Source organism: Pteronotus mesoamericanus, unplaced genomic scaffold (assembly GCF_021234165.1).
Source record: "Pteronotus mesoamericanus isolate MK-2021 breed Mesoamerican mustached bat unplaced genomic scaffold, CSHL_Meso_final scaffold_36, whole genome shotgun sequence".
Classification (NCBI taxonomy): domain Eukaryota; kingdom Metazoa; phylum Chordata; class Mammalia; order Chiroptera; family Mormoopidae; genus Pteronotus; species Pteronotus mesoamericanus.
Window position 1 is genome coordinate 18,206,274 of NW_026555313.1, and position 15,857 is coordinate 18,222,130.

Genomic DNA, 15,857 nt, shown 5'->3' on the forward strand with positions numbered 1-15,857 from the left:
AGTAGATCTGGGATGGGCCTCAGAGCCTCCATTTCGAACAACCCGCCAGAAGCTGCCAATTCTGCTGCTCTACTGTTGAAGACAATTCTGTAGGGGTCTCTGACATTACTACCCTTGCAAGTGAAACAATAACTACCTTTAGTTCTAGACTATCTTTTAAGAATGTTTATGTAGTAAGCAACTTGGAAAATAGAGATGATGTTTCCCTCCAAAGCAAAAAGCAGACATGCTTACTACCCGTAACAGGAGATTTAGGTTCCCTAAACTCAGTTCTCTTCTATAGTGTAATCCACTGCACAATGACCTTTAGGAACTGGGGCTCAGGACCCTGCAAAAATGCTCATATTCTGGCTACTGCTATGAAAACAAAACTGTCCTTCACCTGACACCCAAGGAGTGTCATGGCTTCTAACAGTATCCATGAAACAGTGGCAGGGTAACTTGCTCACTTGCAAATAGGTTAAAACCTCAGATCCCTTTCACAGTTCTTGTCACAGATGTCTAGAGTAGCGAGGTCCTAGGTTTCAGAATCAGCCTGCTAACCTAAACTACTAATATTAAAATAAATTTATCTGCCCTCACTGATGTGGCTCAGTGGTTTGAGCACCCTACCACAAACCAAAATCACCAGTTTGATTCCCTGTCAAGGCACATGCCTGGGTTGTGGACCAGGTCCCGCAATGAGGGCATGCAAGAGATGGATGTTTCTCTCTTTCCCCCTCCCTTCCTCTCTCTCTAAAAATAAAATCTTTTTTTAAAAAAGATTTATTTATTTTAAGAGAGGGGGAAGGGAGGAAGAAAGAGAGGGAGAGTAACGTCAATGTGTGGTTGCCTCTCATACACCCCCAACCAGGGACCTAACCCACAACCCAGGCATGTGCCCTACACTGGAAATCAAACCAGCGACCCTTTGGTTCACAGGCCGGCACTCAATCCACTAAGCCACACCAGCCAGGGCAAATAAATAAATAAATAAATAAATCTTAAAAAAAATTTTTTTTTCTTGTTTGGGCCATAGCATCTCAAGTTTGTTTACTCCCACTCTCTCACACACTCTATCTCCCCTGCACTGTCTCTCTTTACAAGTCTATTCTTCATCTTAATACAATCCAACTGTGAGCTTTATTTGCATATTCCTTAGATAACCCATACTTACACTCACTTCCCCTACAAAAACCTACTCCTTCTCTAGATTCTCTATTTCAATGAATGGCACATCAGTGACCAAGTTCCCCATTTATTCGTGATTTCTCCATCTTTCTCTCCCCATTATCAACAAATCCCAAAGATTCTATCTCTTAAATGTCACTAGGATTTGTCTACTTTTCTCCATCTCCATTGCCATTGACTTTAGAGCAGGTCACCATCCAGTCCTGCCTGGTTACTTTAACTGTCTTCTCATTTCCCACTCTCACTTCCTTCATGCCCTTTCTTCAAACTGCAAGCAAAATGGGATTCCTAAAATTCAAATCTGATGTCACTCCTTCCTTAAAATCCTCCATTGCTTCCACAGTCCATCAAGACAACATCCATACTACTTAAACTGAAACACAAGGTACTTGTTTATCTTTATAATCTCATCACATGTTCCTTCCCACCATACTCTCTAAATTCCGTCAGACAGAATACTTGCAGCTCTCCAAAAGTGACAGCTCTCCATTAAATCCATGCCTCTGCAATGCTGTCCCCTCTGCCTAACTAAAACACTCTTCTGTCCTGTTTTGCCTAATTACCTGTAACTTCAGGTTTTGGTTCGAACACAATTTCCTGAAGAAAATCATCCTTAGCTACATCTCTCTCTAACTGGATTATTCCTATTTAGTATGTATCGCACTGTTTTACTCATCTATAGCAGGTGTAAGTTCACATCTTAAAATAAAAAAACTCTAGTTCTGCAACTATCACAGTGTCCGGCACCTTGTAGATGTTCAATAAATACACCAAATGTCTGAATAAACCCCAGTATCCACCTACTGAATCTAATTCGTCTTCTCTAGCCATAAATTTGAATCCCTCTTCCATGCAATAGGGCTTCAAATCTTTAAAGTGTTTCTTTCTAAGGCTTTAACCCCTAAGTGTTTAACCCTTAGCTTCTTTTCACTGTTCTTCAGATGGTATGGTGTTCAGCCCTAGATCTTCTCATCTAGATGAGCCGTCTTTCAAAATACAACAAACAGAACTGAATAGATTTCACCAGCTATAATCTGGCCAGCAAAACATACAGAGCCCGTTAATGTCTTGCTGCAGACACTTCATTTCTAAATGTGTAGTCTTAAGACTGCAGTATTGATTTGTTGATCAAACACAGACTGAAAATACTACTTGAACTGCACCAAAGTTGCAGAGCAACAGACTTATTTTTATTAAAACCTCTAATCAGAAAGAGTGGTTAACTGGCTATTAAATGTCTTTTTCTAGATAAACTAGTGGTTTCCCCACTCGTGACTCAAGTTTCACAGAGAACTTTTGCAAACACATCTGTTCACTTTCGTTCTTTGGTAACTACCAAAAAGAAAAGAGAGTTGGTGTCTTTTCTTAAGGACCTTTAGATTACCTCAACATCCTAATTTTGGAGGTCAACAGGCCGAGTGATAACTTAGAAATAGATGTAGAAGATACCTAAGATCAGACTGTGTTTAAATCTCTAGTATTGGTTTGACTTCTTTCAACTGCCTATTTTTCTTAAAAGGAAACTGAAAGGGAAAAATCTTGGTGAGGTAATGGTAGTGAAAAATGTTAAAATTATAAAGCAGACATTTGTTTCCAGACTGGCTTACTTCTTATTGTGATGACAGAACTCTGGCAAACACAGTACACATTCTTAAAACCTGCCAGACTTTCAGAAGACCTTTTTAGCAAGCACTAGTTCCAAAATGACCCAGTACAAAATAGGCAATAATTCTCTGTGTGTCTAGGGAAAGTGGCTTTATACAGGAAGTAAAGTGTCTGTGATTGGCAAATCAAGCCAATTTTCCAGAATAAGGCCAAAAGACAAAGATTACACTAAAGTGTGAATGTGTTAAGGCCAGCTGCAGATAAGAGACTGCTGGCCATTAAGAGATTCAAATATTTAAACTAAGAAGTGACACAACAAGAGGCCAAATGATCCAGTTCCAAGCTTCATCTGATTTTATCTTATTATGAAGACAATAAAATCCTGAGATTTTTTTTTTTAATTTATAAAGTCCTAGTCAAGTGCAAGACATTATTATTATAGCCAAAAACAAAATGCTACCATAAAAAGAATTTTTTAAATTATATTTTTGGAAAAGATTCCTATTTTAAAGTTGAAAGTCACCCTAAAATCATCTAATTCAACTTCCATTTACCAATAAAAAAAGTGAAGCCTTGAAAAGTTGTACAGAAATGAATTGTCTTAGGAATCAGGGAACTGAACTGCTTCCCTACAAACCTACTCAATGTAACAAACTATTCTTACCTCACTCTCTATCCTGGATTTCAGCAGATCAATATCATCAGACAGCTTATCCACTTGGGCAACCAGGTCCTGTGCACTTTGCATGCTAGGCAGGAATTCACTATACTTCTTGCTGATCATACTGCACACCTCACCCTGTAAGGCAGAAAAACATCAAAGAGATGAGTAGGGAACTCTGTTAAAAATATACATCTTCTATGTTGGAACCTTCTTGCCAGTTACCACACCCATTCACTTTCCCTCCAAGACAATGAGTTTCTTTGAAAAACACATTTCTCCTACTGTTAAAGGTCCCATAACATTATTAGGGTACAAAAAAATAATGATCAACAAATCCCAACAGTGCCCAAGAGTTATACAAATGCTGAAAAAGAGAAAGGCAGCACCAGATGTTCTCACGTTGAACTACTATAAACTCAGATTATAGCCACCAAATTAAAGCATGTATCTAATTGAAAACAAGTGGGTAAATTAAATCTATAATCCATTTGCTTCACTCAACTTATGAATTTCTATCTTCTTGCTTATAAAACTTAAGGCCTAATTTTATAACCCTAAATTGATGAGCTCCATCTCTTTTAATCTAAAATAATTTAATAAACAAGTTACTGAATGCTTTTCACTGAATTAGTCGATGCTTTGGAAGATACAAGAATAAATTATGCTTGCCCAGAAATAAGTGCCTTTTATGCAGGGAAGATAGTATACACTTAAGAAACCAGAATACAGAAATGTAATAGAACAACAGAATTAATGTCCTCCAGGAGAACTGAGAAAGACATCACCTCGGCCTGAGGGAAAATGGGGATATTTCTCATTCAGGAAACATGTGAGATGGAACACTTGAAAAATAGGTAAAAATACTACAGGTAAAGTATGGAGAAATGGCAACACAAGCAAAATCTGAGAACCAGGAAAATACAACTGGGCCTGCTTGGAGTACAGAAAGTAATTATCAATTGACTGAAGATTCAAGTTGGGAAAAGAAACCCATGAGAAAGGGTAAGTCAGGTCCCGAACACACAGAAAGGAGCCGCGCTACAGCAGATTAGTATCGACTCCTCGTTCCATCATATAAAAGTGATGTAAAATTCTAAAGCCATGTTAAAGAAAAAATGCCAATGACTTTAATACCTAAACTTTCAGAAACTATTTTTGTAAAATAAAACCATTTTTGTGCCTTTATGACACAATGTCAAACTTGCTCTCTTAAATCCAGATGTATGCGGTACACCATTTTGTAAATGGAAGCAACAAAGAAGTGGGCAAATACTGGCAAGGTAATAACAGCAGTACAAAGTGGAACTGTGTGTGGCTATGTGACTTTTGTTTCTGTATCAATCTCAAAACAGGGTCCACAGAAGTGCCATTTGCATGCTTTCAACACTCAGCACAGCCTCAAGGGCCTAGGGAATACAGAAAAGAGTTCAACAGATCTACTGATAGGTTTCAACAAGAGAAGTTTCGCGGAGAATGGTTTCAAAGCTATTATACTCATCCACAAATTGTACAAGAGGAGTGGGCGGAGGAAATAAACCTTCACGGATGGGGAGGAGTCCTGTCCTCATTTCAGTCCCTCTAAAGTCCTCCCTCCCTGGGCACCTTCCCACCCCAGCTCCCAGCTCCGCAGGTCTCCTCAGTCTCTCTCCTCTTCCCCCAGCCACCACCTCTTCCTTTCCCCCGTCCCAGGCCTTCTAGGTCCCCAAACCTTGTCTGGGCTCCCCTCCGAGCTCCCTCTCCCTCCTCAGCCTACAGACTTCCAGCCTCCCTAAGCCTTATTCTCACACAGACCACACCTGACTGCTCGGACCCACTCGGTCGGTTCTTAGCGTCCTCTCCGCCCCCTCCCGTCACACAAGGATCCCGGGTCCCATTTTAGTCAGCCAAGGGCTGCCCCGCCTACACCTTGATCTCCTCCACCCGCCGGGTCAGGTGGCTAATCCGAGTTCCCAGATCCTCCTTCTCCAGGGTCCCCGAGTGTGCCAGAATTTCCGTCACGAATGAAGCCATCGCCACGACAGCAACCAAGGCTCAGAGGTTTACTCTCCCGGAGCCAGCGCGGCCGCTCCAATCCCGCCAGAGGCCTCGGCGCGCAGCCTGCCGGGAAACGAAGTCTCGCGGGATCCCGACTGCCACACGGATTAAGGACAGCTGCACTACAACTCCCAGCAGGCCCCGCCACTCTTCTAGCCTGCAATTTCCACGGCGTCTCGTAGTTGGCAAACTTGGTAAGCGCGTTTCTTCAGTCGCTGTTGACGATGTTTCTTCCCGACCAGTCCTAACTGAACTTTTCTCAATTCCAAAACGCTTACCTATGAAATTTATCTATCCAGAAGACCCAACAAGCCCATCTTGAACTTTTCTCGTTAAATATTCACTCTCATGGGCCGCAGTGACCATGAGAGTCTAAATGAATAATGTCCTCTAGAGTTGTGCAAAGAAGTGGCGTCACTTCCTTATAAATAAAAGTCTGCCTATACTTGCTGCTTTATATTGCATAGTTTATATTACATCTATATACATATATACATGTATACTACATCCTTGTACACATAACTATACACATATTACACATACATAACACACCACATGTTTATATTACCTAGGTACCAGTAACAGCATTGTATGGACTAGAACAAGATATTCAGCAATTTTTATCAGAATACAAACCAATTTTATAATAAGCTTTTAAAAAATTGTTTCATTATTTAAATGTTACATACCGAAAGATGTTCACAATGTACGTACAGTATAATTCCTTTTTTAAAAAATAGATATAAATACACATATAGAAGTAAAGGATGTATACCAAATTATTCTCTCTAATTTTCTGTTTTTCTGCAAAAAAAAGTACTGCTTTAATTAAAATGTTATTTTTAATTTTTTAAAATTTGTCTTTGATAGTTGACCCCAAGTATATGCTGATCCTAAGATCCTTGTCAATTTTAAGTGTCTGTGGGACAATCTGCTTATTCTAGTGAGGCAAGGGCAGCTTCCTGTGACACGAGCAAAGGAAACGAAGTGGAGGTTGAGGCGGGAGGTACAAAGAACAGCCATAACATTCTAAAAAGCTCCTCTCTATAGAAAACCAAATCAACTTCTATTTGGTAGACATGGCAGTCTCACTTTGAATTCCAAATACTATTAATAATAAATGCCCAGTTGAAACCATAGGGCAACAGAGTCTGGGGCTCAGGCTGCCTGTCACCACTCAGCAAAAAAACAGAGACAGGGATTGCTTTATAATTGTACTTTTATTAATATCAGGGGCCAGCAATCTGAGAAGGTGGTGGGTAAAAACCCTAACATCCACCTTCCCATTGAGCTTTCAGAAGCAAGTTTAAGTAGGGGAAATGTGTGAATTTGGAAAGGGAAATTCCTATGGGGAGCTCAGACATATCCTTACTCTTGGGAATAAGGGTAGGAGGAGCTGGAAGGGGAGTTCTGAAGCTTCTTCCCAAGCTAGATGGATCCCTTTTTTGCGCTGTTATTTCTCCATTTGCAGTAACATTCCTCTCTTCCCTGGAACCTGTGGTTTATGGCTTCTGAAGCTTTGTACACTCTGGTTAGGGAGAAGTATGAACCATTTGCTTTCAAGTGTCCTTGGTTAGGGGAAATAAGGTCTTACAATTCACCAGCTAGCTATAAATTGCTCAAACTGTTTGGCCTTGTTTAATTTTCTTGTCTGAGTTTCCTCATTCCACTTGCCCAGGAACTTTTGTAGCTTCTTACTTTCCTGTCTCACAGTGAGAAAGAAGGACCTGAAGACAAAGTTCCTGAAAACTTGCCTTACATATTTATTGAGCAACTGCTATATGGCAGACATTGTGCTAGGCTGGGAATCCAAATATGTGAATAAATAATCTCAGGAAAATATGATCATTACTACTTTGGAGGTAGATGAGAGATGGATCCATATTTTGTGGGATCTAAATCTTACAAAGTTGCTGGAAGGAGGAGGGCTGTTTAAGGAAGGGAATATAAAATAACAAATATTGTATAAAATAAGGGGCAGGCCTTGAAAGGGGCCTGTGCAACTAACAGGCCCTGAGGCTTAATCCACCTCTGAGAAAGGCACAAAGAGCAGGGGAGGAGCATCTGGTCTCTGATTAAATCAAGGAGGTTTCACAGCAGGAAGGAATCTGAACTGAGAATGGAAGAAGGTGTCACCATGAGGTTGAGGTTCTGGGAACTTCCCCTAGGAAACACATCCATGTGTACCCACAAACACAACTACAGAAGCTCCTCCTCTCTCTGGGCCACTGTGTAAACTGAGGGCCATTCCTCAGGGTTCCAGAAAAAGATAGGGAAGAGCCAGAGTTAGGCTAAGGCAAGAAAAGAAAGGACATCAGGGAGGGAATGAAAGTGCTACACAGACAGTCAATACATGCAAGTATGAATGAATAAGTGAATAAATTAAAAATTAATAGATGAATAGATTCTGTCTTCCCTCACTAACCTGACCTTCTTCATAATTCATACTTATCATGGTTTATATGTTTCCCAACTCATGGATTCTCACAAATCATCAAGAAAGGGCTCTTGAAGAAAAGTCAAGGAAATAAGGAGAAATGTCTGAATGGGTTTCCCCTGACTTATCATGGCTCACACACATGAGGCCTGCCTGTTTTCAGGGAGAAAGTATCAAACACAAACCTGGATGGGTATATAGCACCAGCAGGCAGTGTTTCCAAGGATGTGCATTTTGCCATTGTGTTGATTAGAACCTGTCATTGTTATAAGAGCAGCAGAAGGATCCTACAGTTTGACAGAGTTTCCCATTTGCTTCAAAAGAGTATTAAGGGAGGGACAGGGAGTGGGCGCAGGCATGGATGAAGCCAGATTGGTATGAGTGGATAATTCCTGAAGTAGGTGATGGGACATGATATTTCTTCATGTGTTCTACTTTTGTATATGTTGAAATTTTCCTATGATAAAACATAAAAGAAAAAAGAGCATTCCAGGTAATTTTGCTTGCCTCCTTCCACCTTCCCATCGCTAATAATCTAATCAGACTGCTTAAGTGTTGAGGCATCGTGCAGATAAATCAGGATGCTGCTTTCTCCTTGCTAACAGTCCCACCCCTTTGCCTTCACTTCCTAGTGTACCACGCGGTAATCAGTAGATTAAATATGACTAGGGGAATACATTGGTCAACATTTATGTCTTTAATATAATAAATCCCAATTTTCTTCTGTGTTTTTCCATAAAGATTAACCTCACCTGGTGTCACCTGGTGACACAGCATGCTGCAGGTGCAGTGCAGGAAGAATCACTGCTGCAGCCTGGGGACAACATGAAATGTCACGGTCCCAGCCACCTGGCTCAGGAGTTGGGTCTGTTGCTTACTTGTTGGGGAACCTTGTCAAATTACCTAACATGGATCTCTCAGTAATGATGTGAAAATTAAATAAAGGTAAAATATCTAACCAAAGTCTGGGATTTAGCCACACTCAGTAAATGCAAATTATTTCTTTTCCTGTCAAACCTGCCTCTTGGCAGCAGCAACAAGTAGGGGTGGAAGCTGGTATGACTGCTGCCTATTTGCAGGTGCTGTCCTAGCAGCAACAGGAGGCTGGGGAGGGAGCACTTCCCTTCTGGTACATTCTGGGTCTGGATGGGTGTCTTGGCTTGGAGAATTTTTTTATTTTTTCTGCTTATAAAAATACTAAGTGGTAAATTTATAAAGTAGACAAGCACAAATAAGGAAATAAAAACTACATATAATTCTTTCACTAAAATAAGCATGGTTAACATTTTGTAATATGTGATATAGAGAGATATAAATACAGATATTCACATGTGTGGTATATTATATATAGAAATATAGATATCCATGTAAATATGCATATATATGCACTACTTACGAAAGTGAAATTGTATTCTATATACTGTTTGGTCACCTGCTATTCTCCATTAACAACATATTAAAAATATTCTTCATGTCATTAAACTTTCTTATATCACGTTAAAATTGCTGCCTAGAATTAAACAAAATGTACATTTATTAACAATATTTCAGTGGACATTTTCATAAATATTTGTATATTTTCACAGTACATTAGGGTAAGTTCCTGGAGGTAGCATACTGGGTCAAAGTATGCACGTATTTGAGAGTATGAACCATGAAGTTACTCTCCAAAGTGAGTACATTAATGGATAGTCCCAGAACTTCATACTTGTCATCTTAAAACCTGAGATTTATGAATTTTCTCGTTAAATATTTATCGATGTCTCATTGTCTGGCTTTTGCCTCTCATGGGACCCTCCCCCAGAATCCACACCCACATCTAATCTTGAGCACTGCCCCTAAATTCAAACATTGCAGAGCTCCTGGCACCTGCTTCAGCTGCTGCCTAAGGAACTGAAACAAAAACCCTCTCCAAATGTGAAAGACCTTCTGCTCAGGCCTCCCAAAAGTCCTCCCCACTAACCAGTCACTGAGACACCTCTTTTTCTTTCTGCCTCCGTGGTGGGAGCAGCCACGCCTGTGCTGTCTGTGGGAAAGCCCAGCCCGGGGGACGGCTCCTCTCTCTCCTCAGCTGGATCTACTCCTGTGTCACCACCACTCTGCCTCAGCGGAAGACTCTCAGCCTGGATCTGAATGAAACTGAGACCTGGATCATGGGCCTTTGGGAGGTCTGCATGAATCAGGAGGAAGTTGCCACTGTGTGCCAGGCTTTTGAGTCCTTCTTATCTCTGCCGCAGGAGCTCCAGGCATCCCGCATCCTCATGGTGGTCTCCCATGGGCTGGGATTATTGGGGCTTCTGCTCTCGGGCTTTGGATCCGAATGCTACCAGTTTCACAGGATCAAATGGGAATTTAAGAGGCAGCTTTGCATCCTCGGAGGAACTTTGGAGGCATCAGCTTCAGCCAAGACCCTCTTTTCAGTCTCCTGGGTGGCCTATGCCACAATTCAAGACTTCTAGGATGACAGCATCTCTGAGATTGTGCCTCGGTGGGAGTTTGGAGATGCCCTCTGCTTGGGCTGGGCCACCGGTATTTTCCTGGCTCTTGCTGGGTTACTCCTCATCTGCTTGACCTGCAGGGGAAAAGAAGTGCCCTTTTCCCCAGGTGGCTGGTCCTACAGCGCACCACACTGTGCTCCAATTGAGGAGTCTGATGGGTCCTTCCATCTAATACCAAGATCTAGGAACCTGTTCATGTAGGACTAGTACTGTCTGCCAAGGAATCTCGAATAAAAGAATGTCAGTAGAATCCTTTCCCTTCCTTACCCTTCCTCACTCTGGATTTGCATGCCTCATTTTGGGGGTGGTGGTAACTGCCTTGTTTGTCAACAGTTTGACTATCTTTGTGATACAATGTTCCTAATTTCAGAATGAAAAATCAAGTCACAGTTTCTAACAAACACGTTTCTCTGATTTAGACCTTATTTATATAAAATGCTTTTAAACTCATAACATTAATGATATACTTGATTCTTTGTTACTAAGAAAAACACATGATAAAATTGTACCCCTCATAGAAAAATCAAGTGTGAATAGTCAGAGTATATATAGCTAGAAAAGCTGAAGAATATGCCTTGGCAAATGAAAATGAACTATTGACCTAACATAGTACATTAGGCTAGGAAGCCTCCTTGTGTCTATTTTCAGCATTAGGAGAACAATTTAATGGGGAGTTTCACAATATATATTTGGTGTTTTGTAGATACTTATTATCCCAAAGACATACTCTTATTTCTGCTTTGTTATGAGACCATGAGCGGTCTTCTCTGCCTTTCCAGCATGCAGGTAAGAAAAAGAGTGTGTGAGTGTGGTAGGGTGACCGGCCATCCTGGTTTGCCCAGAACAGGGCTCTTTTAGTGGGAAAACTGGGAAAGTCCCAGGTAAACCAAGACCAGCTGGTTACCCCACAGTGGCTATGCCCAAAAACTGCCTTCAGAAATATGTTTTACCATAAATAAAATCATGTTATAAATCCTTAACTTTCAACCTAAATAAATGTTAGCAGGCCTAACCAGGCTGTGGCTATAAATTAAGTTCCTCTCACAGCAATGACCAGAGTTCTTTGCTTGTGCCACCTGCACAGTCCGGCCCTGTGCCCTGACTTCCCCCACAGGTTTTCCTCAAGGAGAAGCGTCATGCTTGTGCACAAACCCGTCTGTCAGCAGAGAACACCCTGTGCCATCCCCACTGCTCCTCTGACTCCACTAACTGGATGAAAAAGAGTCACCATCGACCCTGTCGGCAATCCCACAACTAATAGGGGAGGAAAACTAAGGGTGATGACTCCCAATGTCCCCGAATAGGTGACTTTTCCCAGTTTGGATGCCTGCTGGATTGCTTGCAAAACTGAGACTCCTCCCTCCCTCCCTGGATGCTGCCCCTTGCCAGTTCAGCTCGGAATCCCCCACTGCCTGTGCTCAGACATGTCCAGCTTCTCTATAAAACAGCTCTGACATAGCCCTGGCAAGATGGCCGCTGCTGAAGCAAACACACACACACACACATACACACACACACACCCCCTCCCCCCAACACAAGAATAAACACTTTTGCCAGCATAGTCCAGGCCAAGTCCTCCTTAAAAAATTAACCTTTCTACTTGCTCTGAGAAAACAAGTTTGCGAGATGCAACTCCATCTTCAGCAACTTTTACCTTTTTGCCCAGAGTAGGAGTCACGGTTTTTCCAGAGAGCTCCTTTCCCTTTTAAGTATGACCTTTTGTGTATGTCCACTTGCCATACACAAATCCACATGACTTTTAGGTAAATAAATTTCTGAGTATAAAGGGCAGTTAGCATCAAAGTTGTATTCTGGCCTTCTCTGTTTCCAATGCTTATTTTATCATCTACCTCTACTCAATAAAGTTTCAAAGCTCTTTGGGCCAAGTCTGAATCTGGGGTAAGGTTCATATACCCAAGTTATCCTTGGATCCAAGAAGGACCAAGTTCATCATTCATCCATCTGATCATTTATTCACACATTTAGCAAAATTTTTTTAGCACCTAACATGCCAGGCATTATGCTAGAAACGAGGAATAGACAGTGAGACAAAATTTATTCCTGCCCCTCAGATAGGCAAATAGAGGAGACCAATAGTGATGCGAAATCACTTAAATAAATGGAAATTGTAACCGTGACACATGTTACAAATTTGGAAAGGTACATGGTTCTATAAAATCATACAATAGGAAAATTTTAACCTTGTCAAGGAGTCATGAATGGGTACCCTAAGGAGGTGATAATTGGCTAAAATATAAGGGATGGATAACAATTTTAGATAGAAAAAAATGTATAAGACCAAGCTGCTGAGCTAGGAAGGACCCAGATGTTGCAGGGCCTGTAGGTCAGATTGAAGAGGTGGTTTCTATTGTCAGAACCACAGGAAGCCAAGCATGTGGCCAGGTAGTAGGAGCTCAGCTCCTAGCTGACAGCAGCAGTAACCCGCTCCCCTTCACTAACACCTTGTCCTTGTGCAGTTTCCCTGTCACACATGTGGGTAGGGTTTAATAGTTTGCAAAGAACTTTTACATATTTTTATTCACATAGATTTATTTAACACATCTTGAGGTTTATTTGTTTTTTGAGGTTGGGAGAACAGATTTTTCTTCTAACAAGAAAAATGATATTCAAAGAATTTAGGCAACATGCCTGTGGCAGGTAATTAGCCGGTATAACCTTGAACCCCATGTTTTGAGGCCATGGCAGTCTCTCGTCACCCCATCCTGTTGCTTCATGGGGATGAAGCATCGTCAAGACAATCCACTAAACCATGGGAAAAACTAGCACCAAGCAGAAAGAAAAGCAGAAAGAAAAACCAAAGATCTACAAAGAAAAATGCTGTCCTTTGTGCCTTTGTCGAGGTTTAAACAGGGTCTTTGTTGCTAGGTGGTTCACCTGGGCCTGCTGGTGGCTTGCAGCCCTCACCCTAATCCCATATTTGCAAGTGCTGATATTTTTCATCAGCATGTGATTATGCCTTCCCCTGGGGAAAAAACCCACAAACTTAAGATTTAAGAAAATAGTCTGTCTGCCTAACTCTCCTTATAAAAGAGACAAAGGCATTTTTTAAAAAATAGGGGTGGAGCAGGAACTGTTAATTGATTCCCAAGTGGCCAACAGTATGTCATTCTCCAGAAAGGAATATGATTTGCATTCTGGCCAGAAGCCACTTTTAGAGAGAGTCTAAAGAAAAAAATGCTTTTCATCTAAAATGACCACTGTTTTTATCTACCGACTTCGTAGGGGAAATAATGAGGCATAAAAATAGAAATAATTAAGTTTTATCTCCAACTCAGCCTTTTCTCATCTATTTGTGGCAAATTATTTTAACAGTGAAAACATTTCTTTATTGTGGTTACACATGGAGAAGCCTGTTGCCATATGTATTAGAAACAGAGAAGAACATCAATCAAAATTTCAAGACAAAAGTTTTTCTTGTGTGCAAGGCATTGGAAGAAAATAACTCAAGGGCTCATCAGTTTTGATGCAGTTAGAATTTGTAATGTTTGGTGCTATCTCTTCTAACAGTCTACCTCTTGAGTCTGAAAATGTCACCATTGGCAGATAAGGCATTCCAGGAAGTCCTTAATAAAATACTCATCATTTACCCTTCTGAGCCTCTGACACTAGCTCTCAGGGAAAAAGTCCCCAGTGTGGTCTAGACACATTTTGGGATGGGAGGGAAGTCAGAGATGGTTTAATGGCCTTCCGGACAGCAGAAGTGTCTTAGCAGCCAGGGTGAGGACAATAGGAAATGAGGAGCTGGGAGAATGTTTGCAGTCACTGGCCTCTGATACGGAACTGGAAGCAACTGAGTTCACTTTCCACTCTACTAGATGATGGATCATTTTTTTAAGCCAGTCATTCTTTTTACCACCTCATCCACATTTATACGATGTGGAATAGACTATTTTACTGCCAAGAATTTTGAATACAGCCTCTAAGCCAAGTCCCATGGGTGATATATGCCCCAGGAGCTGCTAAGAAGTAGGCAAACAGGTCGACCTTCACACCAATAGCATCCAGGAGAGAAACACAGAGATTGATTAGGGAGGATTCCAAAAAGGGAACTCATAACAGTTGGAAGTAGCATGATGTTCCCTACCCTTCCCTGTGAGGAAAGGAGGGGGAGATGGACCTCAAGAGAACGGCTCAGAAATGGGAGTTATTCCCAGAAGAGAAGACCACCATCTGAAACACACGCACCTCACCTCTGCTGAGCTGCAGAAACTCCTGGTCTAGTCCTGCTGCCATCAAGACAATATCCAAGAAGGTTCTTGAAAAAAATCAGAGGTGAGTGCCTGACCATGCCTGGAGGAACCTGTAGCAGGGGGAGGGCTGGAGCAGGGCACGGCAGCAACATCTGCACTTCTATCTTTTACTGGGCACGGGTGGTGAACTTGCCCAAATGGATGCTGAGGAAAGCAGCTTAGGTGACATTGCCCCAGGACACTGCCCCGAGATGTGAATGACTAGGGCAGGAGCTGAGAAGGACTCTAGGAGGTCAACCAGGAAGTCCAAAAGCCACATCAGGGACAATGTAGAGGTTTTCTATAAGGTTCTCTGAAGAACCCATAAAATGCCCCACAAAAGGCCTAGCAATTGGATTCTTGCCATAACAAAAGATGTTTGAGAACTGAGAGAGTATATTAAGTCCTCACTTAAGTCGTCTATAGGTTCTTGGACCTGCAGAGAAGCAATGTATAATGAAACCAATTTTTACCATAGGTAAACTGATATAAACAAGAGTTGAGTTCCTACTGCATCTCATCAACATTACAACAAAATGACTTTATTCAAGGGTCTACTGTATTACAAACAAAACTGTTTCTTTAAAAAATTAAGGAAGTCGTTTGCCTTCTTTTCCAGTAAACCCTCCTCCCCCAGGCTTTAGGGCAGCCAGAAGGGGTGGGAGATCAAGGGAATGAAGCAAGGAGAGTGCAAGAATATCCAACGGCTCCTTCCTTATGCTGGTCCCTGAACCTCAGGCAGAGGCCTGACCAAGGTGAGGGGAGAAATGCTGAAACAAATGAATGAGAGTTAAATTTGTTTTAGTTTATTTATTTATTCACTTACAGTTGACATTCAATATTATTTCAATTTCAGGTATACAGCATAGTGGTTAGACATTTATTAAATATATAATTTACCAAGTGATCCCCCTGATAAGTCTAGTGCCTACCTGGCACCATACATAGGTATTACAATATTATTGACTATGTTCCCTATGCGGTACTTTACACCCCAATGACTATTTTGGGAACTAACAATTTACACTAATTCATCCCTTTACATTTTTCAGCCAGCCTTCCAACCCCCACCCCATGCCCCATATAACAACCATCAGTCTTTTCTCTATAAGTCTGTTTGTGTTCTTTTTGTTCATTTATTTTGTTCTTTAGATTCCACATATAAGTAAATTCATATGGTATTTTTTGGTCTGACTTAT

The 15,857-nt window shown here is 41.3% G+C and overlaps 2 protein-coding genes across 2 annotated transcripts in view; one reads left to right on the forward strand and one right to left on the reverse strand.

Annotated features, from left to right (window-relative positions):
• ZW10 (zw10 kinetochore protein) overlaps window positions 1-5,532 on the reverse strand; it is a 32,520-nt gene extending 26,988 nt beyond the window's left edge. Inside the window, exons 1-2 of the mRNA XM_054592261.1 lie at window positions 5,345-5,532; window positions 3,440-3,574 (exon numbers count right to left, since the gene is read on the reverse strand). Of these exons, the coding sequence (XP_054448236.1) occupies window positions 3,440-3,574; window positions 5,345-5,449 (240 nt within the window). The 5' untranslated portion in view covers window positions 5,450-5,532. The remainder of the gene's footprint in view (window positions 1-3,439; window positions 3,575-5,344) is intronic.
• Window positions 5,533-8,267: 2,735 nt separating this feature from the next.
• Window positions 8,268-10,580, forward strand: CLDN25 (claudin 25). The gene is given in 4 exon segments (XM_054592614.1): window positions 8,268-8,285; window positions 8,652-8,770; window positions 9,922-10,501; window positions 10,503-10,580. Coding segments are annotated over 4 exon segments (795 nt in total).
• The last annotated feature ends 5,277 nt before the right edge of the window (window positions 10,581-15,857 follow it).